This window comes from Dichotomopilus funicola, assembly GCF_033296635.1.
Source record: "Dichotomopilus funicola strain CBS 141.50 unplaced genomic scaffold C8A04scaffold_4, whole genome shotgun sequence".
NCBI lineage: Eukaryota > Fungi > Ascomycota > Sordariomycetes > Sordariales > Chaetomiaceae > Dichotomopilus > Dichotomopilus funicola.
This window is the reverse complement of record NW_026944025.1, coordinates 213,947-238,072: the sequence shown is the minus strand read 5'-3', so window position 1 is coordinate 238,072 and position 24,126 is coordinate 213,947. Positions and strand designations below refer to the sequence as shown.

The 24,126-nt window shown below is 55.0% G+C and overlaps 7 protein-coding genes across 7 annotated transcripts; 5 read left to right on the top strand and 2 right to left on the bottom strand.

The window, feature by feature from the left end:
* Positions 1–613: 613 nt before the first annotated feature.
* C8A04DRAFT_24917 (uncharacterized protein) lies at positions 614–1,942 on the top strand (the record flags this gene model as incomplete). Its single annotated transcript, XM_062779353.1, has 1 exon — positions 614–1,942. The coding sequence occupies one exon, from the start codon at positions 614–616 to the stop codon at positions 1,940–1,942; it is 1,329 nt and encodes a 442-aa protein (XP_062640492.1).
* A 438-nt stretch (positions 1,943–2,380) lies between these two features.
* Positions 2,381–3,433, bottom strand: C8A04DRAFT_9235 (putative nitronate monooxygenase; the record flags this gene model as incomplete). Its single annotated transcript, XM_062785411.1, has 1 exon — positions 2,381–3,433. The coding sequence occupies one exon, from the start codon at positions 3,431–3,433 to the stop codon at positions 2,381–2,383; it is 1,053 nt and encodes a 350-aa protein (XP_062640491.1).
* A 713-nt stretch (positions 3,434–4,146) lies between these two features.
* C8A04DRAFT_24915 (uncharacterized protein) lies at positions 4,147–5,190 on the top strand (the record flags this gene model as incomplete). Its single annotated transcript, XM_062779352.1, has 1 exon — positions 4,147–5,190. The coding sequence occupies one exon, from the start codon at positions 4,147–4,149 to the stop codon at positions 5,188–5,190; it is 1,044 nt and encodes a 347-aa protein (XP_062640490.1).
* Positions 5,191–7,054: 1,864 nt separating this feature from the next.
* C8A04DRAFT_24914 (uncharacterized protein) lies at positions 7,055–8,716 on the top strand (the record flags this gene model as incomplete). The annotated part of the gene is made up of 1 exon (XM_062779351.1): positions 7,055–8,716. One exon carries the CDS (start codon positions 7,055–7,057, stop codon positions 8,714–8,716), a length of 1,662 nt encoding a protein of 553 aa, XP_062640489.1.
* A 4,128-nt stretch (positions 8,717–12,844) lies between these two features.
* Positions 12,845–15,128, top strand: C8A04DRAFT_24913 (peptidase S8/S53 domain-containing protein; the record flags this gene model as incomplete). Its single annotated transcript, XM_062779350.1, has 5 exons — positions 12,845–13,009; positions 13,668–14,049; positions 14,173–14,475; positions 14,585–14,747; positions 14,936–15,128. The coding sequence occupies 5 exons, from the start codon at positions 12,845–12,847 to the stop codon at positions 15,126–15,128; spliced, it is 1,206 nt and encodes a 401-aa protein (XP_062640488.1).
* Positions 15,129–16,697: 1,569 nt separating this feature from the next.
* On the bottom strand, positions 16,698–18,642 carry C8A04DRAFT_34329 (alpha-taxilin; the record flags this gene model as incomplete). Its single annotated transcript, XM_062782794.1, has 4 exons — positions 16,698–17,574; positions 17,655–17,803; positions 17,893–18,164; positions 18,351–18,642. The coding sequence occupies 4 exons, from the start codon at positions 18,640–18,642 to the stop codon at positions 16,698–16,700; spliced, it is 1,590 nt and encodes a 529-aa protein (XP_062640487.1).
* A 1,984-nt stretch (positions 18,643–20,626) lies between these two features.
* Positions 20,627–23,722, top strand: C8A04DRAFT_9286 (Metalloenzyme, LuxS/M16 peptidase-like protein; the record flags this gene model as incomplete). Its single annotated transcript, XM_062785429.1, has 2 exons — positions 20,627–20,913; positions 20,980–23,722. 2 exons carry the CDS (start codon positions 20,627–20,629, stop codon positions 23,720–23,722), a joined length of 3,030 nt encoding a protein of 1,009 aa, XP_062640486.1.
* Between the last annotated feature and the right edge of the window lie 404 nt (positions 23,723–24,126).

The window sequence follows — 24,126 nt, the reverse complement described above, 5'->3', positions numbered from 1 at the left end:
CACCCACTACCCCTTGCCAGTGGTTCCCTTCGGATGGGGTTACGACGCTCTCCGGAGCTAGACAACCATCGCGAGCCAGCTTGCATCATGCTGATGCTAGAACCCCGCTCGGGGACCAAGCTGCTTGTCTTTGACATTATATTTACGATCAGTTGGAGGGAACTAGTGATGCCTCCTCTACCATCAGCGCGTCCCTGCTGTGGGACTCAAGAATGACGGCTGGCTTGTCGCTATGACCAGCCTTCCTTAATCCCTTCCTATTTAAGCGTTGCCTCACTGAGAAAGTTCGATTCCCAACGTCCCAGACTAGTCCACACCCAATTTCTCGCCCACTCACTCACTCGGAACGTCTATCGTCTTAAATTCCTAGCAACTACCGCACCTTCTTCGATCTCAGTTTATGGCGAGCCCCGAGACCATCACAACATCGATAGTCCGCATCAACCTTGAACACCGATGGTCTACAAGCGAGTTGTCTGGAATGTCCCTCTTCTCTCCTGTCTGTCTCGTCATCGCCCTGTACTGGTGCTCGGCGGTTCGCGAGCTCCATCTAGAGCGTATCGAGACACGGCAACTGGCCCGACGGCCCGAGGCAGGATGTCGTCTTCTCCCAATGTCGTCGCCGTACCGCCCACCATTACCCGGCACGCCGACCACCTTCCACCTGTTCCGCGACCTGCCCCCGGAGCTACGCCAGATGATATGGAAATTCGCCATACCCCCAGGGCGCCTCATCATGCTGCGCGTGCCTGAAGGCCCCTTCCCGCCGAGTGCGACAAGGCCACTTTCGACATCGATGCTGACGACTATCCGGTGGTGGGCTGTTACCTGGACCGAAGCACTCACCCAGATCCTTGCCCCGGACGTGATTCCCCGTTCTTGGTTCTCAAAACTGCGCCCAAAACTCCCCTCTAAACCCCAGCCCCAAGAGCGCCCACATATCTTCTACTCCTCCACCCGACCCCCGGCTCTTTTACACACCTGCGTCGAATCACGCGAGGTCGCGCTCCAGTATTACCGCCTCGGTTTCGCGCCGAACGGCTACCGCACGATAAACCACACCGGGGACAGTCCTGGTTCGCCCCAAGGGCGCATTTATGTCGACCTGGACCGCGACATCATCTGCTACAGCGACAGGCTGATGCGCAGCCTGTCGGCGCGGATCCTGCTGCGGGTGACGGAGGATGTGAGGAAGGCGAAGCATGTTGTAATAGCGGTAGGGCATCCGTACTGGGAGTGGGGGGACTCTGACGCGGATGGGGAGTATGAGGACGAGGATGAGGAGTATGAAGACGAGGATGAGTGGGAGGAGGATGGCTGGGGGGACTCTCAAGAGGATGAGGAAGAAGAAGAGGAGGAGGATGAAGAGGAGGATGAGGAGGAGGAAGAGGGGGACGGGACTGCGAACGGCGTGGCTGTGGGCATGGCCGGCGGGTGGATAAGGAGACGGAGGCCGCGGCAGAGGGCGGAATGGGATTGGCTGAGATTGTGGTGGGACGTGGTGTGCGATTCCGACGCCGGCCGGCCGACTATCGACCTTGTGGGTGCTCCTAGGTTTAATATCCCCCCGGGCGGATATACTGCGGACGGAATATTCGTGCCCAGCGCTCCGGGTCCGGCTGAACGGGAGATCATGACGCTCGAAGGGATACGCTCGATGGTGTTGCAGTCGGCGGAGGAGGTGTGTGTGGTGCAGTCGAATATGTTGGCGCAGGGGGGCATGTTGGAGCTGGCAGGGAGGGACTGGGAGCAGTGGATTGACCGGATGTCGAGGAGGGGGCTGGTGGATTGGGTGGTACGGCCTCGCGAAGATGTGGACAGGGAGTGGAAGACGTGGTGGATCGCTATGCCGTATTTTGATCAGCCGGACTTGACGTGGAAGGCGTGGATGGGGTTGTTGGTGAGGACTGTGTTACGGGGGGATGCTGGGCTGCCGGCGTGAGCCAGGCGTTGTTGTTCGCTTGGAGGGTTTGACGGATGTTATTTGTATAGTGTTAGTGGTTACCCGTATAGTTCAGCCAGGCGTACCCCCTTTTGGTTAGTGGAAGACCTGGACACGGACCTAATCCAGTTTCAAGCCCTTCTCATTGAGCACGACTGTTTCAACCACCTGATAACTGCCTTTATTCGTAGTAAGTAATTACATGTTGTACTGAAGGCTGAGACCCTCCTCTCAACGTTTATCAGCAATCAAGCCCGCTGCTGTTTAACAAAGTTGAAGATTATATCTGGGACCTTGGACTTAGCTGCGTGGTGACTATCAAATAGGGATTGTATTACATAGATTCCCCGTCGTTACTTAGTATTGGTTCCCTCAGAAGGTATCATGTGCGCCCTGGAAAACACTCCTGTGTAATAGCTAGCCCGTGTAGTGGCTAACCTACAGCTTACTCCCACCACCCAGATACACACTCGCCAGCTTCAACATCTCCACAGCCTCGGCCACCATCTCCTCCACAATCTCCCCCGCCGGTTGAATCTTATCAATCGCTCCCGCAACCTGCCCCATCAAATGCGGCAGATCAATCTCATTCCCTTCCTCCAAATCCCACTCAATCGGCACCACCCCCTTCGCACACAACTCCTGAATCCGCTGCGGCTGCGCATGCCACTGCCGAATATACTCATTCGTCTTCATCCGCAACGGCCTCCCACTCAACACCAACGTCCGCTCCGTCCCCTCAAACCCACAACTCACCACCGCCTCCTTATGCTCCTCACTACACCCAGCCTCCTCACTCGCCACAAACCGCGTGCCAACCCACACCCCAGCGGCCCCCTGCATCAACGAACTCGCCAACCCCCGCCCATTTGAGATCCCCCCCGCCGCCAACACCAGCGCCGTCTGCTCCCCGCCGAGCATCGGCGGCTTAAACCGCCGCGCTACATCCACGACCGCGGGGATCAGCACGCTGTTGGCGATCGCACCCGTGTGGCCCCCGCCTTCGCCGCCCTGCGCGCATACCATGTCGACGCCTAGCTCGAGCGCCTTGACGGCGTGTTTCGGGTGCCCGACCATGTTCATGACCAAAATCCCGGCATCATGCAACCGGTCGAGCACCCGCTTCGGCGGCACGCCGACAGCGCTGACGAACAGTTTCGCGCCCGACTCGATGGTGATGTCGATGAGTTCGTCGAGTTTGCCGCCGGTGTAGTCGTGGTTGGTTTTGCGGGCGGAACCGCCGATTTGTGGGAGGGCGAGGTCGATGCCGAAGGGGAGGTTGGGCGAGGACAGGTGGGCTTTGAGCTCGGCGATGATGTCGCGGAGTTGGTCCGGGGTGTACATGAAGCCGCCGATGACGCCAAGGCCGCCGGCGTTGGAGACGGCGGCGGCGAGGCGGCCGTGGGAGGTGCGGGCCATGCCGGCGAGGAGGATGGGGTGGCGGATGGAGAGGAGGGTGGTTAGGGGGGTGGTGATGGGGGAGGGGGACATGGTGGCGGTTGGCTGGTCGGGGGTTGAGATTGAGATGAGATGATGTTGAGAGGGTTGATAAGTATGTTGCGATGAGATCGACTTCACACTTCAGCGAAGAGTGAACGATGTGAGAAATCGACGGTGCGTTTGCTCTGTGATCAACCCAGGATGAAATGTGAGGGGCTTCTTCACGTAAAAGGGAAATAAACAAACCCAAAAAGAGAAACAATTTAAACAATGAGAGAAACAAAAAAGGGATAACTTATTTGAGCCATCAACTCACCATTCCAGCACCCACAAGTTGCACCCCAAGAACCATTCCGTTAACGCCCCACAGCGTACCCCTGCTACCCCGGATAGCCGAGATGTGGGGAGTGGGGAGGAAGGAGCAGCCGAGGCATCTCGCGGGGTTTCGATCGAAGTTCTTTGTCAACGGGCGGCTTGGCATCGGGATGGTTCCGTTACAGGTACTTTGTACACCATCGGTACGAATACACTCGGTATTATTGCGAAAGACGGCATGTGAGACTCAGCGGCAAAACTGCCACTGTTCACTGTTCAATGCGTACACAGTAGATATCGAGTCCGTACTGGCAAACCACGGCTGAGACCTCGGCGCCGTCATCCGTGCCTCACCCATCGTTTTACGCTGCTTCGTGTCGGCCAAAGCTCTGATCCTCCGCGATGTGATGATCAATGAACTCGGACCAGGCATCCGAGACGCTCTCATCATGTCCCTTACCGACGGGATGGACCTTTTCGCAGCAGGGACCATGGAAGAGACATTAGATATTGTGATCCATGCCTGGAGGGACGCTTTCAGTGCAGATGCGTACCCCTGGGTACCCGCTTTGGACGAGGACACAGCCGCCGACATGGCACGACTCACCCGGATCGTAGTCGAATTTGTCGACTTTTATACCGGCCTCCGGCTCCAGCATTTCCGCGAGGCCCTCGACCCGCCCCGTGGTGAATGGCCAGTCAGCCCAACGGAACGTCGCCGTATTGCTCAAGCTTTAATGCGGTCTCAGATCTTCGTCAGTATACATCACCCTTCCTTCACTACCGGTGGGTTCGACGACGAATTCTTCGTCACTGCAATAGGCCTATTCGAAAGCTGGGAATTGGAGCAGATCTCCGCCATGGCAAACTTTGTTCTCAACGTCATCTGGGCCGTGCACAGGCACGGCAAACACGGACTCCCTCCGCCCATCTACCAGTACGGGGAGCCGTGGTGGTGTGGCCTGCCGGTTGTGTACGCACAAGTGGTCAAGGCCGGTTTGACCGACGACACCTTTCTGCCCGGGCTGTGGCGAGACCCCACAATATGCGATAGTAAAGTGCGAATCGGTTCAACTCTCAACAAGTGGTTGTCGGGAAGCCACAGGTGCTTGTGGTGGGATAATTACCGCCCGTCGGCGGCCATGCTAGCGATGGTAGAACCATCCGCGGAAGAAGCCGCAGCACCGCCGCTTGCTTTTGATGGCGACTCGATCCTCAATGTACCATGGGCATGGATTCATGCTTGGAACGGACAGCGAGTGAGACGATGGGGCAGTGACCTGGTACCGGTACGTCCCCCCGGCCCTAACGCCGATTGGAATGAGCACGGCCGTGTAACCGACTTGATGTGGCATTGGAGGTGGTTCGGTTGCGTGTTCTGGGATAAAGACCGCGCCGAAGCGCTCATGGAATCTGAGGCCTTTGAGGGATGCGGACGGGGTTGGTTTGCGTCGTACTTAGCTAGCGGGGATGCTAGTGGGAGCGCAGTTTAGCGGCGGTTATGAGTGTTATGACTGCCTCGGCATCGGAAGATGGTGAAGCATGAAAAGCAAAGCTTCCCAAAGCCTAGGTAGGTTAACTAGATTAACAAAAGACTAATTACCCACGTGTGCCTCCTTGCTAAATCAACCTGCTCTGTGCCCAATGTTGTGATACTTATTTGTGAGAAAGTGTATGGTATGCTAGTTGTGAGTCGGGTGACTGGGGCGAGCAAGACATGCCCAGGTAAGATAGGTAAGTAGGTAGTGGACGGAGCGGAACTATAAGCTTATCACCGATTCACCGTCGACAGGTAATACCCCTATTTTGCCTCAAAGAACGGGTTAACTAGCATCGATTGAATATCTCCGGCGGACGACCCGAAGATAGATAATTATCTCTGATCTGTGATGGACCGGCAAAACCTAGAGGGGCTACAATGGAGTCGAACGGACACATGATACATCCAGCCTTGACTCTTAAGCAATGGCACGATGTTTTTAATCCTTCCGACGACTCAAAAATCTCCCAAGGCTTACCCCGTGCGCCATGGCCCATGACAACACCTTTATTGTCGTTAAATATTAGTTGTCGGGGGACATCGCTCTGGTCCGAGCGCAGCGGACTGCAGTAGCAAAGTAGGGAGGTAGATTGTGGATAGCCCATGCTACTACGAATATGGGTGCAATTAAAGACTTTATCGTTACACAGTCACACAGAAGACTTATGCTTGCTTTTGCGGGGTTAGGGTTATTGAGATTCGGAGATGCACGTGATAAGACATTAACGTTAGGGTTAGGGTTGCATCATCACTCGGTCTTTGGCTGGTCGGGATTGTCAAGCTGGTCCAGCTTTGGCGTTCTGCAGACACAACTCTTCTCTTCTCGATTCTCCTAGAGAGGAAAAGCGATTCCGCGGTCATATTCTGCAAACTGCGGCGTGGTTTTGTTCCGCATATTGTTCTTCGAGCGGTCCGCAACTCCCGTCGGTGCTGCTTTCAACCGTCCTGCTGGCCCTACAGATTGGCCCCACCACTTACCGTCGCTGACGCAACAACGTTGCGGTGCTGTGATCCAGGAACGCGGCCCTGAAACAAGGCCTATTGTGGGTAAAGTGGGTACCTAAATGCGAGCGGACCCTGCCGCCCGACCGTTTGCTGCGCCGGCCGGTGGACCCGGGCGCTCTGGACTCGCTAGGTGTTGCGCGGACAAGGACCGAATCAACCATTTTCAACATCTGCAATCTCCAACGTCTGTCTACGACTGACGTTTTTTTGGAGCTCGATGCCGACCTCACCCAAGACGGCGCGCTCGACATCGAACAAAACACGGACGTGCCCGGTCCAACGCTGGGGCGATCATTCGACCTGACCTAGGCAGGGTGCCGCATCACCGCATAGGCCTCGCCCAAAACGAATTGAACAGATGGGGAAAGGAAGAACAGCTCCCCCGCCTCCGTCGTCCGTCATCGTCGCTAGCCTTACCTATTTGATGTCCATGTCTGAATAACGAAAGACGAATCCGCCCCCATTGCCGCATCGCCGTCTCGACGCTGCGCAGTCCGACGGAACGCTCGCGGGAAACGATCAACCAAACCACGGACGATACTTATTCGCCCGCTCGATCTCTGACTCTGTCGAATGTCGAAGGTTAATCAATCGGCTGCTAAATTACCGCTAGTCTGCGTGGGGAGCACCGCGGCCAGATTCCATCGCCGTTCGGGCAATCGCCTTCTGAGCCTTCGAGAATACAACGGTCACACACTACCGTTGAGGAAACCGAGCCGAAAATAGAATTCGGGGAAAAGGGGAGAGAAACCAAGCCAAGCAGGCCAGGATCAAACCCAACCCATTAATCATACCCCGACAAAAGAGAAGAAATGGCTTTCATCCAAGACCCCCGCCTCCGCCAAACCTGGAACCAGCTCTCCCACACCACCGAAACCGTCACCTCCGACGCCGCAGCAGGCATCTGGACCTTTGGCCACCGCTACGTCAACCCCTGTCTGGCCTCGCTCGCCGGCGCCGTCGACTCGTGCACGTCTGTCTGTCTCGGAGACCGCGAGGAACGGGCGCGCCGTGCTCGCGAGCGGGACTGGGGGGCGCGCGGGATTAGGTGGGCTGGAGGAGGAGGAGGTGGTGGTACTGGTAGTGGTACTGGGCACGGAAGTAGTGGGCCGTGGAGGAGGAGTGGGGTGGAGTATAGTTTTGATTTTTACGATGATTGGGAGGAGGACTATTTTGCGGCGGAGGGGTTTTTGGATGACGAGGAGGAGAGTGGGAGGGGGTATTTTGGCGGGGATGAGGGGGATGGTGGGAGGCGGGCTGGTGGAGGAGGAGGAGGGATCTTGAGAGGGGACTGGGATCGGTTGTTGGTTGGGTCGGGATCGGGGGGTCGATCGCGGCATGGTGGCAGTGGAGCGGGGGATGTGGTGGACCAGCCGAGACGGAAGAGGGGGATGAGTTACGGGACGAGAGGCGTAGCAGGGAGGAGGAAGGTGTCTGGGGAAGAAGACCCGAATGTAATACCACGGACGGCGCCGCTGGGGTTTCTCGGGAGGCTGCCATTCAAGATTGTGGGGAGTCTGCGGTATAAGCCCTCAGCGGCGAACCTGCGCGAGCATCCCGGTGCTGGATCGGGGACGACGGCGGCCGCGCAGCGGGGGGGATACCAAGGCGAGAGGGATATGGGAAGCCGTGGCGAACAGGAGCCATTACTCGGCGCGAGCAGCCATGGTGGCGAAGACGCGACGACAACTAGCCTAGCCGAGCAACGAAAACGGCCACGAAGCAACACGACCAACTCGGGCGACACATCCAGCTCGTACCGATCACGGGGGGACTTGTTCCCTAGCGATGGAGAAGGAGACGAAGATGCGGTGCCACTCGACGATGAGTTCACCGTCGCGCTCGAACGGGTCGACGACCGGGGGAGTACCAAGACAAGGAGTAGCAAGGGCAAGCGGCGGGCGGGCGATCGCGAGCGCGATCCTGACAAGGGGCTGTCGAGGACGGTCTCGCGCACGACGCTCTCATCAACAGATCAGTCCGGGGGCGAGCATAAATGGGAGAGCAACCCGGTATCGCCCGTGCGGGAGGTGGAAGACAGTGGTATTCTGGTATCGGCAGCACAGTCACTGGAAGATCTCCAGCGCGAGGAAGAGCAGGCGGAGCGGGAGGAGCATGAGGCGATTGAACGGAGACGGAGGGCGGCGGAACAGTTGGCTGTACAGCGGGGGTTGAGGAGAGAGGCCGTATCGAATGAAGTGACAGAGGAGGCTGGGACACACGGCACTGTTGTACGAGTTGAGGGTAACAATCACGCTGATAACTACGGGCACCACGATAACCATAACAACGAGAATCAGGACAACGACGAGAGCAAAGGCGGTTATGGCCTAGATGAAGCAAATACCGAGGAATCGAAACCCCCACCACCAACAACAGAACCCGCGCGGTCATCCGCAGTGGCGCATATGAATGGAAAGTCGCGCGAGGCGAGCAGCACCTTTGTACCAGCGCGGTTGCCGCATTTTGGGTGATCCAGCGGCGTTAGCCTCTTTACACACATATACAGGGAGAGTGAGAGCGAGAGGGAAACACACAGGCAGGGACAGTTCAACATTTAACGACTATGCGAATGTCATCAATACTACGGGAACCATGATTACGATGGATGGCGTATGGGACGGTCGGCGTGGTGTTTTTCTTCTTCTTCTTGGGAACAGAGGGCGTATTGAAAGGTGCGGTGTGTATGATACTGCCGTATTGGGCTGCGTCGTTGCGCGAATGTTGTTGAGATCTGCACCAGATAGGTTGTTCAGAACTCGGTGGTGTCTGTTCTGTGCTATGTTCTAGACGTTTCTTGCCGAGTGGGTCTGCTAACGAGTTACTCTTATGGAGGATGGCTATCAAGCAGTCCATGTTCAGTGCTTCGAGAGGGCTATCCCGGGAAGATGTTGCCTCCTCTGCTGCTGCGCCATTGGCAGGCTCTAGAGAGGCCATGTTTGCCAGAAAGGCTGGCCGACTGACCGAGCCTTGGTCGATGGCCCGGGGTGGGTTGAAGGATTGATTGGTTGAGGGGGTAACGTGGTTGTGCACGGCACCAGCGTCAACACGGTCAAGTCGTCGTGGGTGAAAACTGATATGGCATTCGAAAGGTCAGACGTGGGTAGGGCGTCTTTAAATAGTTAGTGCAAGAAACGTTGTATGATTTCACTCAGATCCAAACATTTTGTAGACACAATATATGTGTTCTCCAGGTAATTATCCATGGAACTGTTTTGGAACACATGAACTCTAGAAAACAAGTATCCCAACGTACCTGAATCTTCCACTCACCGACGGCATGTTCGTCGCGGCCGCCGAGGATCTTGTGAAATCCTGATCCAATTCGGGTACCTCCCTGCTTCAAGAGATAATTCGATTGGTTGCGTTCGTGAATAGCATTTGATTTTTTATCAATTACGGAGGGAGTCTGGGAAGGGCATAACCCCCAAATTCCCCCACCTAAGGCCGCCTGCCCCGTACTGCCTGGGTCTTCCCCCCATACCTCAGCTGCTTTTGTGTGTGGTTTCATTCCCCACACGAGATAATTGCATCGCATCCAGCAAGTCAAGTACAATGACAGGTTGATTTTTGAAATTCCACAGGCTAGGCTACGGAAGCCAGCTTTTCGGCAGCCCCACCTTACCGTTCCTCTTTTTCTTACGTTATAATATATATAATGTGATCCGATCGGGCAAAAGAGATTTACAATTTGTACCATAGGAGTGTATGAAACTAAATTAGGTGTTGGGAAACCCCAGGAAGTATGGGCGGCCTTTGGTGGGGGGATTTGGGGGTTACAGCCGTCCCTCGCTACTTACCTGGGTATCAAACCTCCGTATAATTAGTACATTCCACCACCAACACACCTCACACAATCGTAACCGGCCTTTCGCAACCGAAACGATACACAAATGGGACAATATACATCTCGCAGAAAGTTTGCTTCCTGGAGCTTTGTATTCAGGGTAGTCTACAGCGCTCGAGGTTATGTATGTCCGACTATGAATTTTCTCCACCCCAAGCTTGAAACACGTCTCTTTCCAAAATCTGTGAAAGTCAGCTGGTGAGGTTACCTTGGTTGGTGAAGGTGTCGTTGGTAAGTCGGTCCCGCTGATAGCGCGCATTGGCATTGACAGCGACACCCATGGGTCGTGGCCCGTCTGACCGCCCGCGGGGTTGCAGGCTTGCAGTCATGCAGCCCGGCGGCCTTAGCGTCCACGTTAGTCCTGCACTTCTATTGATGAGGTTGGCGATGTTGTCGAAGGTGATTGAGGACTCGAGGTGGCGCCGTCACCTGTCGCTCGGCGCAACTACCCGCATCGGGAAGGTTCGTGGTGTAAAAGTGCGGTAGTGCGGGTTGCCGAGCTGTGGGCCGTAAAAACGCAGGTACCCGGCGACGCAGGCGATTTCTCGGAGAGAAACGTATACGGAACTATGCCAGGGTCGTGACAGCAGATCCCGCTAAACGGCGCCAGGAAGCGAAGCAAACGGCCGTGGCCCGTCGTCCGGCTGCCAGTGGACAGGACTCCGAGAAGGTGGCTGGTCGAAAAGATCATGGTGCGTTACATGCCTAAGAGTGCGGGCCGAGACAGAGAAGGTCTCGCGAGAGGACTCTTGCATGTGAGGCTGTCCTCAGCAGGTATACGGTCCTCAGGAGTCAGCATATCTCCCATGGCCCGCTGGCCCGTTTTAGAGACCTTTAACCGTTTAACTGGTGTCGGACTGTCTACGGCCTATTACGTAGACTCCATCCCCTAGGCGTGGCCATGTTGTGTGGACTGATAACACTCTAGGGAAGATTAATAGTTCTAAATTCCAAAAATCAAGCAGTAAAGTCATGTTGTCATCCAAGGCCTAATCCGTCAAATCCCAGCCGCCAGAGCAGCGAGACGAAGATGGGCTCCCCTTTGGCTTCTTCAGGCTAGTGGCTGCCCGAGAGTTAATATATGTCCGTCGGTGAATACACAAGTTCCATGCCGCCGGCCCTCAATGTCACCTAGCGAGTAGCTAGCCTCTGTTAGCCCCTGGTGTAGAAACTGTGATCCTATACTGCTTCAGTGAGTCCCTAGAATAGATATATGTAATAGACCTGGGAAGATCTGATGAATATTCTAGCACTGACTTCCCAACCGAGACTCAGGGAGCTAAATGCCACAGGATATATCATACCACGCCTTGGTGTAAGCCATGCGCCCCCTTTCCATCCATCTCGTGGCCCTAGCCAACGCAACCTAACGTGTCGGGTCATCCCCACCTGATCTCGGGCTGTGATCAAAGACACTAGCGTTGTTAGATCAACTCCAAAGTTTTCTACCAAATTTGGGTAGATCCATGCTTTCCCATATGATTTCACTATTCTCACTCGACCAACCCACCTATTGGCTTGAAATTAGAGCGTCTGGCCAAGGCGACGCTAGCGTGTCTAAGCCCACCAAGGTAGCGATTCGGGACAATGAGCCTTGTGAAGGGGAGTGTAAGAATAAAGTTTCCCAGGGTGTCATTATCCACTTCCAATAAAGTTCACGCTTGAACATCGGATCGCAGTGCCTAGCCTCGGTCATGCTGAGGGCAGAGAGGTATAACATATGCACACCCAGCATCCAAGTTCACTAATTACACCTAGTTCATCGAGGCACAGAACCGTCCCGCCATCATGGGTTCCACACTTTCATCGGTACTGCACTGGTAGACATTGGCTCATACATCCCGAAAGAGACTACGCTGGGCTACAGTGGTATTAACTGGTAGCCGGAAACCGTAAATCTGTTCGATCTCATTGTTCTTCTATCAGTGGAACTGGAAACGATAAGCATATATATCAACTAGAACTAGCTCTTCTGTCAGATTCACAAGCTTTGTCTTCCATCTTACCGGAATTCCCTTCGAAAAAGGGGTCTCAAAGGCCAAGGTACAGGATCTATCTCGCTCATTAACTTGTCAATCGGCAATGTTTCGTTGGAATTATCACGGGGATACTATCTCCCTGTGATAATATTGGATCACAGATGGCCCCCGGGCTAGTGGCCGTCATAGCCTGGCCCGTCCTCGGACGAACTAGACGACAATCCGCTCTCTATTACCACGACTGTGACCCGACTGTGACCCGGCTATGGCCGGTCCGACAGCTGGTGTGTTCGGGTAGCCGGCACTACCATCCTTGGTGGTGACTGGCAGACTGGCCCTCTTGGGCAGCTGTAGCTAGGCGACTACTAGCTGGGTGTATCCGCTTCCGATAATACCTTACACCAAGCCTCCGACTGTTCTTCTTTGTACGTGTGACTCGTGATGGGCCCGTGGGTGTAGCCTTCTTCCTTCTCAAGTCCCCGGCATCCATCAAACCCGATCAGTAGCGCTGCTTGCTGGTTGGTTCATCGGAAAACTACCCAAGCAGTTCTATTCCGCCCGGGACGACAACAAAGTCTTGAATCTCCCTGATTAGCTCGAACAATGCACCACATAGACGGCCGAGACCGTCACGACGACGACGACAACCGAGCTATATTTCATCACCTTGGGACGCGAACGACCATTATTACGCAAACTTAGTCCACCTGCACGACCACTATCGGCTCTGCACCAAAACAATCACCGAGACTAACAGTTGCACCAGCAACACAGCCATGCCCCGGGGCGCCGCATCCTCAACCACAACAGCTACGGCAGGTTATCACCCCCAAGGTGACACCAGGGCACACTGCCCGTTAGACACGGTTGATAGCTCCATCATTTACCCCGGTGATCCCTATGATGTACAGGCTATCGTTGACTACCTCAAGACCGTGAAGGTAAACCCCAACGACAAAAACAGCAACAGCTAGTGGGACCGGACCTTGCAGGTGCAAGGTGGCTCACTCACAGCCTATTTATCTGTTCATAACCTCACCTCGACAGTCCTCGACGATATATTGAGGAGACGAGGGTACTTGAAGGCAAGTTAATAACTCCGCCCCCTTCCCCCTTCTCCGCTTCTCTCCCCTCCGTTTCCCTATCACACAAATCAATAGGTCGATAAGATACTTTCCACGGACAGAATATGTGTCTAATTGATATTTATCTGCAGGTCATCAACGCTTATGGGATCCTGGAGTGGAACAAAGCATACTATCTAAGCAGGGGACAGGAAGACGGTGAACTTGACCCCCAGGAATCCCCCTGGGAGCTCTCTCTGATGTCCGTTCCACCCGGAGAGAAGTGGGCTGAGTATCATCTGCGACGAGAGGGCAGGCCGACAAACTTCACATTTGAAGCAGGCAGCAGTTACGGCCACGGTCAGATCATATATATGATCGAAGATGACATCGAGAAAAACCATCCGGTAATTATATATAATGGCCCCCTGACTCCCCTCTCCCTGGCCCGTTTCGCCTTTACCGCTTTTCTTCATTTCCTGTCGTCTTCTTTTCCATCCCCAGGGGCCAGAATTGCTAATAGCATAGGATCTAGGAATTTTCTTCGACGTACACGCCACCAGGGGGGGCGAAAACCGACAGAAAGGAAATTCGTTTCTTGCCAACTGCCGAGTTCCCGGAGGAAAACAGGGGCGTCGTGCGGAGTGAATACGGCACCCAAGTCGCCAGTAAGGCGTACGGCGTTCTGCTGGGGTTAGCCAAAAATGCAGAGCTAGTGGTCGTCAACAACTTAAACTGCGACCCCGAGGACAAATTCAACTATATACACGAGCGATACCTGGCCAGTCTAGTCGCAGTCCTGGACGACGTGTTGGAACACTACCCTGAAAACATGGGCAAGGTCATCGTCAACATGTCTTTCGGGTGGGTGGATCACGAGATTTCGTACATGCACAGCGAACACTGGGAGACTTTTCGTGAGTGCGACTTTCCTTGCGGTGACCACCGCAGTCAACGCGGTTTAGTTGGCTTTCCTTCAGCTTCAAGCCTTCTCAGCCCCACTCATCGCCTCGTTCTATGCTTACGCTGCTGCTATTCAGGGAGGATTTTAAAGGAACTAGACGATCTCGGCGCTGTCCTCGTCGCGGCATCCCACAATCAATACCTATCGTGTGCCGACGTCAGGAACGGGTTGGACGGGTGGCCCAGCCGGTTTGCCGACCCGGACATCCCAGAAGACCAGGCGGTCAGGAACCTCATCGTGGTGAGCGGGATTGACAAGAACTCCCGGGTTTCCTGGCACAATCCATACGCCAGTTGGCGGGCTATGGCACCAGGACACCGAGTCAACGTAGCAACTGGGTCCGAGCCCAAGATCGGTATCAGTGGCGGTGCATCTCTCGGTAAGTTGGAGAAACAGCCGTGACGGTTGACCGGCACGACGTTAAGTTTCACCGCCCACTCTCTCGAGATCTGGTCACTGGCAAAACTGAAACTGACAAATGGACTTAGCGACCGCCCACGTTGTCGGCGTAATCGCGTACTGGAGAGGGCTCAAGATCCCCGAGTCGTCGGGCTGGGCAGACGAGTTGAAAGAACCTACCAAGGTCAAGAAACTTGTGCTGTACATGCACCGAAAGCTCGACTACGATGACTTTCCCATCTCGGGTGAACAGTTCCCTCCGAGAACTGGGGCTCGCCTTGACAGGGTTCCGTTTCTTTGGACCGGCCTTGTCAGGGGCGGCGATTGCCTCGTTGACTCGACCTTAGAAGGCTGCCCGCCCAATATGGCTGGCAAGCGGATTGCTGACCTGCAACCAGGAGGTGCTGATTGCGCATCGTGATCTAACCAGAAAGTCGTAGCCACGCGGATCTTCAGCCCAGGGAACAGGACGATTTCCAGGCCCAGCTCGGCGCCGCCCGCAGCAAGATAGTGACGAGTCTGACGACGATACCATCGCGCAGGGCCGGCAGGGCCGGCAGGGCGGCCCGCCGATCCGGTTCCGCCACACGGACGGCCACGGAGCGACGAATCAACCTATTTGTTCACGACTAAGTAAGGTAGTTATCGCGTTGAAGAGGCCGCAGGGGGTGTGGCCGCTGTCGGATAGCCGAGGTTTGACTCTTGAGTTCCGGCTTGACATTGTCGCCGAGCCTGAACACGGCGTAATTCATTAGGTACCGTACCTGTTACCTGCTCGTCAGGGAAGACTTCGCCGGGTTTGCCCAGCGAATGTAAGCAAAATCACCGTCCCTCTCGAAGCCGCCATTTACTCTCTGTCATCTTTTTCGCCCAAGGAAGCTCATCAACCCGAAAAACTACAAGTCTGCCAAACTCAAAAACACCGACAGTCTCCCCCCCCACCTCACTTGCGTCATAGGCACTACCAACGGCGGTGTCGGCGGCTTTTTCGGGCCGGCTAGGTTCTCTACACATTTAAGGGCAGGCAAGACGATAATTAGCGGACAGGCCGCCGACTTGTCGATGACCGTGGCCAGCGATCACAGCCACTATGGAAGGACGGGCGGCTAAGGCGTGGTAATCATTGATGGGGTATGATGATATATTGAGACTTACCACCGGCAGGGACGGTTGTGGGAGTAGTGTGAGCAGTCATGGGTTGTTGTTGTAGTGCAGTAAATGGAAAATGTATCCATACAAGCTCGGTCCACCGTCCGGCGATGGAGTGGTAGATAAAATGCTTGATGTTAGGTAGGTGGTACTTGCCTCCTACTATCGACGTATCTTTCTGCTGAGGTACTGCCAAGGAGGGATGTCAGATTCCCGAATAGACTAGGTCCGACCCTTCGTAAAACCAGAATAGTCGGCCATGGATAGTGACGCACAGTACCTTGAAGCCAACAGGTCTCAGGTTCAAAGTTTTTTTTAGTTTTTTTTTGGAAACACCTGGGTAAACAACGGTGAGATAGCTCCTTACATGAGTGTTAATCTGAGCATTTTCTTTTTGTTTTTCTCTGCCATAGATGGCGCATAGTTAGCCTGATTTTGGCACAAATTACTAATCACCGCTGACTTTACTATCGTCCACGTCACATAGACACCACTCGATCCCTGGTCAAGGACAGTTGGGCATGGGAATCCGGTGCGTTAACATGTACCTACACTCCTCAGCATCAAACCACTTGAAACATCAGACATCCACATACACAAGCACAGTGCGGCAATCGCCAGGGGAAGAGAAGCGAGAGAACAAAGGACGAAAAGAACAAGTGACGTATACACTTCAAGCAAGCTACAAAAGCCCTATACACAAGCCGGCCAGCTATCGGAAAGAAAAGGGGCGGGCGAAAAACGGCCCCATCCTCCCTTCTCTCTGCCATGCTTTTTGATGATTGCTTCCACATTGTGCCCACCGTTTCGGGAGAGGGGAGAGAGTTGTACTCCTTTGCTGGACATTCACCACTTGTCACCTTGCCGCTGACAACAGTTCCTGCTTGGCTATCGAACAGCTGTGCGTTCCCTTCCCCCATAACGACGGGTCTACAACATGAAGGACTCGGTCCGTCGCCGATCCATGACCCCCTGCGCCTCCATGTCGCGATACATGGCGTCCAACCGGTACAACGCTTCGTCCCAAGAACCCGTTCCCTCCAGTCGCCGCTTCTAACGGTGCCCGTTAGTGGTCGCAGCGACCGGCGCCGGGGGCGGTCGTTCAGGGCCGTACGGTTGGGGTTGGGACTGTTGCTGTTGTAGTAGTAGTTGTTGTTGTTGCTGCTGTTGGTTGTTGTGGTGATGGTGATGGTGATGGTGATGCAGCTCGTCTTCGGTCTCGTCGTCGTATTCGTCGCTCCCCTCCTCTTCTTCACCCTCGTCGTCATACTCGTCCTCCCCCTCCTCTTCCTCCTCCTCATCTTCGTACTCGCTCTCGTCCCCTTCCAAGTCGCCCTCGGCGTACCCGTTCTCGACCGTTCCCGTCAGCCCAGGCGGGATGCCCCGACCCTGCTGCTGCATCTGCTTGATGATGCCGTTGAGCTTGTCTAGCTTCTTGCGCAGGTCGTCGATCTCGCCTAGGTTCTTGTTACGTTCCTCGGCCATTTTGATGATGTTGCCGTTGACCTGCTCGTGCTTGCGTTTGAGCGTCTCGTTGTCGCGCTCCAGCCGTTTCGTCTTCTTGGACATGTCCTCCATCTCCTTCCGAAACGTCATGAAGAGGTCGTTGCTGTTGTTCAGCGTATCCTCGACCTGTGCCCGGCCGTCAGTCTGCGCGCTCGGCCTGCCGGGGCGCCCGGGACAGACCTGTTTGAACTTGTCCACATAGACGTTGAGCTGTTGCCGGAGCTCCGTCTCCGTCTTTGAGAAGGTTTGCACCTGCGCGTTTAGCTGCCGAGACCGTCCCAGTTCTGCCTCGTAGTTCTTCTTCTCGCGCTCGAACCGCGCGAGATTATACTGCACCTCAAGTTCCTTGGTCCGCATCTGCGAGTGGAAGTGCAGTTCGCGGAGCTCGTACTGATCGATAAACGATTTAAATCGCTGACAAAACCTAAGAAGAATATCATAGTGGTGAGTTGCTGATGCATACCATCAAACCATCCAAGAAAGCAAAATAACAAATCGACGCACAGTTCCTCCACCTCCATCTCGATCACCTGTTTTCGCGGACTGTCCTTTTCCTCTTGATAATCGTCCATTCGCCGGAGGAGTCCTGAATATCGCTCGTCCCAGGAATTTTGGCTTCGGACCTGTGTATCGGAAAGTGTCTTGTTCTCGTTCTACGCAAGCCCCCAAAATCCAATTCGATCAGCATGACAGATTTCCCACGACTGTGCCCTCGGATCGGCCCCTCGGCAGGAAAGCCCACCTTGAGTTTGTTGTTCTCCTTCTGTAGCTCTCGGCAAAGCTTCTCCAGTTTCTCCTTGAGAGACACCGTCTTGTTGAGCTCGTTCCTGCTGTTGTCCTTATCCTTTTGCAACTGGTCTCCGCGCTTCTTATTCTTAATGCTCTCGCGCTCGTGTCGCTTCATATCCGAAAGGAGGTCGGAGCATCGTTTCGTGAGGTGCTCTATCTTCTGCAAGTCGCTCATTTTTGATGTCTGGCTGTGCAGCTCCCGATTCGCCTTCCTAACCTCTCGCTCTGCAACCAGTCAGTCTACGATCCCTCCCTCCCCCTCTTCCCCGCCAGCGTTGCCTGACAACACGACCACAAGCACACCCCAATCCACGATATGTTCCCCCTCCTCCGCAAAGATACCGGTGGCAACTCAATCCTCCTCACTTGATTCCTGCAAAAAGACGGGGGAAGGCACGCGCAATAACCCACCGATTTCAGCCTCCTGATCCTTCTCGCCGGCCGCATCGAGCTCGAGTTGAGAAATCCTCTGCGCAATTAATTTTGACGCCTCGGTCGGCTCGGGTGCCTTCTTCTGCTTCCCCTTCTTGCCAGGGACCGCGGCAGCAGCAGGCGCCGGGGGCGCGGGTGCGGGTCGGTTGTCGTGATGATGGTGGTGGTGATGGTGTCCGTTCGCGTGGACAGCGTCGGGCGCAGGCAGGTTCGAAACCCCGCCATTCGCCACGGGCGTCGCAGGGCGGGGTGCCGCCGTCGCTGAGGCCATCGTTGTCGTCGGACTGTCCGAGGACATGTGTCAAGTCGTCGAGCCGTCCAATCGCTACGCACGCTGGGGTTTGCGGTTTGGTGAAGAAAAGGTCGAGGCAAGCAACCTGAGCGGTTGAGTTGTTGGGTTAGAAAAACAATCTTCGGAAACGGTCGGAACCAAAACGAAAGTCGCTCAAGTCGGAAGGCAGGTGGGAATCGAGCAGACCCCCGTACGGTTTTTGGCCTGGTTCGTGGTGTCGTGGCGGGCAAGGTGCGGGCAAGGTGGCCTGCGCTGGGCGGCGTGAATTCACGGAACCTGAACGTCGGGTCCGGTCCTCGTGGCGTCGCGTGGGGAATTCTCGGATCGCCGGCCCTGGGTCGAATAGGAGAGAGGCGACTCGAGGGGCAACAGCACTCCTTGGCCGGGACTATGATACAATCAAGCAGGCTCAACAGCAGGACGGGCAGCTGGTACGCAGTACAGTCGACATCCAGTGTCGTGGTCCACGCACACACATTCGCAAAATGCAAAGGCCGAATTGGACGCAACCGATGCAATGCCCTTTCTCAGCGTGCGGGCGTTAACCGTCAGGGCCAGGCGTGGAGGGCCTGCATGCACACTACTGTGCTGTTTGTGAGGCTTAAAACTACTAGTTATGTAGGGGTCCAAATCGTAGGCGTCGGGGTCAGAGCGAGGTGGTGTGGTGTGCCCGGGGAACCACAGATGTTTGGTGGTGTGTGGTGTGTGGGTAGACGAGGGTGGTTAGGCGGAACAACTGCAGAAATTGCTCCCGTGTCTCCAGAATGACATTGCGATCGCATTCGCCTCGTCTAGCTCCGGGAATCCTGGAACGGCACTGCTAAAACTCGGGGTGGAGCACTTGGTTGCCAATCCTCAGTGCTTTGTCGGCCGCGACTCGGGTCCTTTTTGGCGGGACAGGCAGGTGGTGGTGCTGCCCTTGTGTGTGTCGAAATGCCCGCTGCGTGTGACTTGGCGCATTGCGGGGCGCTGCCCGCAGACCCTGAAATATTTGACTGCTTTCAATTCGGGTTCCCAACCTAAATACTCAATTCGGGAAGTGTGTTGGGATTAACCTACGGTGCAAAACTTCGTTATATTATGACAATCTATTTGGAGGTTTTTTTTCTCGCATATGTACTTGTTTCTTGACCCGTCACTTCAACAACGAGTCAATGCGGTAATGTGTGACGACAACCCCTCCGACAGAGATGGGCATGACAGGGGTAGGTGCCGAAGTCCTCCATGGAAGTCAGCAGCGATGGAAGCTCGTTCACAACGAACCTGTAACTAGCGGTTTTACCGGCCGGAGTCCTCATCCGCCGTCGGCAGCAGCGATATGTCCCCAGCATGTGCCTCCATCTCAGTGTGCCAGATTCTCCCAAGTGTTCCATAATCCGAAAGGCTGGCTCTCAGATATGCGCCGTCGTGTACATCTTTCGTCTAGAACTATTTGGGCCTTGTGAAGCTGTCTTGTCCCTTCTTTTCATAAACCCCGCATTAACTAGCTTAGAGAAAGATGTGGTAATATTCCAGACTGTTCTTCTCCAACAAGACCACAAGACAGTAGAGCTTTAGTATAATCTTGGGAAACCCGATCAAAAGAATCAAATGTTGGACAAAAGCGAAGTCTCGAGCTCCAGATTCCGCTGCACCGATGGGATGGGAGCAGGGGATATGAAATTCCCCTAATGGGTTAGAGTAGAAAAGAATGGAAAGCCGGCCCATCCGGATGCGGCAAAGTTACGCTGGAAAAAATCATTTGCCGTTTCCTATCCAGCTCCACTTCCAAAAACCGGCCGAGATTTCGGCCTGGGACGACCACCAGGGTTCCACCTCTACCATCACGGCCTATTGTAGACCAGAAAGAGCCTTCACCACGCACCGAGTCTTCTACATAGCATGCCAATATAACACCGTGGTATACTAGGTCGGCCTTGCGACAAGCTCCTCTCCCAACGCCCCTCCATCCCCCCTCCGCAAAATGCTCCGCGGCACGGCGAAACGGGCTGCAAAAGCTGCGACCGACCTTGCCCAATACCCCAAAACCGGCGAGAAGCTCCATGGCTTCACACTCTTACGGACAAAGCACGTACCGGAGCTCGAGCTTACGGCACTGCACCTACGGCATGACAAGACAGGTGCTGAACACCTCCACATTGCTCGCGACGATAGCAATAATGTCTTCTCTATCGGCTTCAAGACCAATCCCCCAGACGATACGGGGGTGCCGCATATTCTCGAGCACACCACGCTATGCGGCAGCCAAAAGTCCGTATCCCCGCCCCCGCCTGGGTGTACCACTTGTAATGATTGACTCTAACATACTTTTGTTAGATACCCCATCCGAGACCCCTTCTTCAAGATGCTACCGCGAACCCTCTCCAATTTCATGAACGCTTTCACCGCGTCAGATCACACCTTCTACCCGTTTGCGACCACCAACGCCCAAGATTTCAAGAACCTCATGTCCGTCTATCTTGATGCGACCCTCAACCCATTATTAAAAGAGTCCGATTTTACCCAAGAGGGATGGCGTGTTGGCCCCGAAAATCCCCAGGCCCTTGCCGCTGGCGGTGAGGTGACGCCCGAAGATCGAAAGCTGGTCTTCAAGGGTGTTGTCTACAACGAGATGAAGGGCCAAATGTCGGACGCGGGCTATTTATATTACATTAGATTCCAAGATCACATCTTTCCAGACATCAACAACTCGGGCGGCGACCCTCAAAAGATCACCGACCTCACATACGAGCAGCTCAAGAAGTTTCACGCTGAGCACTACCATCCCAGCAACGCCAAGGTTTTCACTTACGGTGATATGCCTCTGGCGGACCACCTCAAGGAGATTGACGCCCAGCTTGGCGCCTTCGAGAGGATCAAGGGCGACATGGCCATCCACAGCCCCATCGACCTTAGCAGTGGTCCCCAAGAAGTACGGCTGCAAGGCCCCGTGGATCCACTGGTTGACCTGAACAAGCAAGTCAAAACTTCTGTATCCTGGGTTCTTGGTGACACCTCCAACGTTGTGGAGACGTTTTCCATAGCGCTGGTCTCTGCGCTCTTGACGGATGGGTACGGCTCGCCGTTGTACAAAGGTCTCATCGAGAGCGGCCTAGGAACCGACTGGAGCCCCAACTCAGGCTACGACAGCTCGAGCAAAGTTGGGATCATGTCGATTGGTTTGACCGGTGTTGCCGAGGCGGATGTCTCCAAGTTGAAGCCTGCTATTCAAAACATCCTCCGGAGCGCGCGGGACAAGGGCTTCGATCGGTCCAAGATTGATGGGTATCTCCACCAGCTGGAGCTCGGGCTCAAGCACAAGACGGCCAACTTTGGCATGTCTCTACTGCATCGACTGAAGCCCAAATGGTTCACAGGGGTCGACCCGTTTGACTCGCTCGCTTGGAATGACACACTAGCTGCGTTCGAAGCCGAGTATGCGAAGGGTGGTTACCTCGAAGGGCTGATGGAGAAGTACCTGATGAACGACAACACGTTGACCTTCACCATGTCCCCATCCGCCGAGTTTGTTCAGGAGCTTGCGAAGGAAGAGGAATCCCGCCTCCAAACTAGAATTGCTAAGGCCATTGAAACAGCCGGTGGCGAAGAGCAGGCACAGGCCGCGCTGGAGGCTCGTGAACTGGAGCTCCTCGCCGAGCAGGGCAAGTCCAACACTGAGGACCTAAGCTGCTTGCCCAGCGTCCATGTTCAAGACATTCCACGCCAAAAAGAGCCTGTCGTTTTGCGGAATGAAACCGTCGGCAATATCAAGCTGCAGTTACGCGAGGCGCCCACCAACGGCCTCACCTACTTCCGCGCCATCACCACGCTGGAAAACCTGCCCAGCGAATTCCGCTCGCTCATCCCGCTCTTTACCGATTGTATCATGCGCCTCGGCACCAAGGACATGAACATGGAGCAACTCGAGGACCTGATCAAACTGAAGACGGGCGGCGTCTCGGTCGGTTACCACTCCGCGTCAAATCCCACCGATTTCACTCAAGCAAAAGAGGGCCTGGTCTTCACCGGGATGTCTCTGGATCGCAACGTGCCCGTCATGTTTGATATCCTGCGCAAGTTGATCGTTGACACCGACTTTGACAGCCCTGCAGCCGCTCAACACATCCGGCAGCTCTTGCAGGCATCCGCCGATGGCGTCGTCAATGACATTGCCTCATCAGGTCACGCATACGCCCGGAGGGCCGCCGAAGCCGGCCTGAGCTGGGATGCCTTTGTGCGGGAACAGGTCAGCGGCTTGTCCCAGGTGAAGCTGGTGACGAGCCTCGCGAGCCGGCCAGAGTCTGACAACCTCGCGGATGTCATTGAAAAGCTGAAGTCAATCCAGCGCTTTGCCACTGCCGGTTCCCTACGAGCCGCCATCACGTGCGACAGCGAGAGCGTCGCCAATAACACTGCCGCTCTATCCACATTCCTCGGCACGCTCCCGTCGCACACCGCCAACTTCCCAACTCAGAAGCGGGATTTCACAAAAAACATCAAGTCCTTTTACCCCTTACCCTACCAGGTCTACTACGGCGCACTCGCCTTGCCGACTGTATCGTACACTTCACCCGACAACGCTCCTCTGCAAATTCTCTCCTCTCTCTTGACACATAAACACCTCCACCATGAAATCCGCGAGAAGGGCGGCGCATACGGTGGCGGCGCCTACTCACGCGCTGTAGACGGCATCTTCGGCTTTTACTCGTACCGCGACCCCAACCCAACCAACACGATCAAGATCATGCGCAATGCCGGCCAGTGGGCTGTGGACAAGAAGTGGTCGGACCGCGATCTTGAAGATGCCAAGATCTCAGTGTTCCAAGGCGTTGATGCGCCCCGCGCCGTCAACGAGGAGGGCATGAGCAACTTTGTTTATGGCATCACCGAGGAGATGAAGCAAACGCGCCGCGTGCAGTTGCTTGACGTGACCAAAGACCAGGTTCGGGAGGTTGCGCAGCGGTACATTGTTGATGCCCTGGCGAAGGATTCGGGGCGCCTCGTGTTCCTCGGCGAGAAACGCGACTTTGTCGACAACTCCTGGACGATCAACGACATGGATATCAACGGGTCTGCTTAGTCGCATCTCCCAAACGAAATCTACCAAACATGTATTCATAACAATCTGTACAACACATACTGATGATACCCTTCTCACATCCTTCAAACTCCACGCTCAGTCGAGAGCTCTTAACACTGCCACAGCAACAACCCGTCATGTGCCTTCCAGACGTGATATGACTGATGCCCCCCCTGCAAATCAATCCCATCATCCCAGCGTCCAGATACGATACGTCTTGCTGCTTTACGCAATAGCTTCGAGACCACAACATGACGCAAGATCAAGAAACACAACATGAGCACCCAGCCGTTACACGCCGGGCGCCCAAAAACGCTCGTTCTCTCAGAGCCGCCTCTCCACAGCTTTGGACTGGCAGACTAAAGAACAGAGTACATACACTACATCCACAAACAAATCGAGCA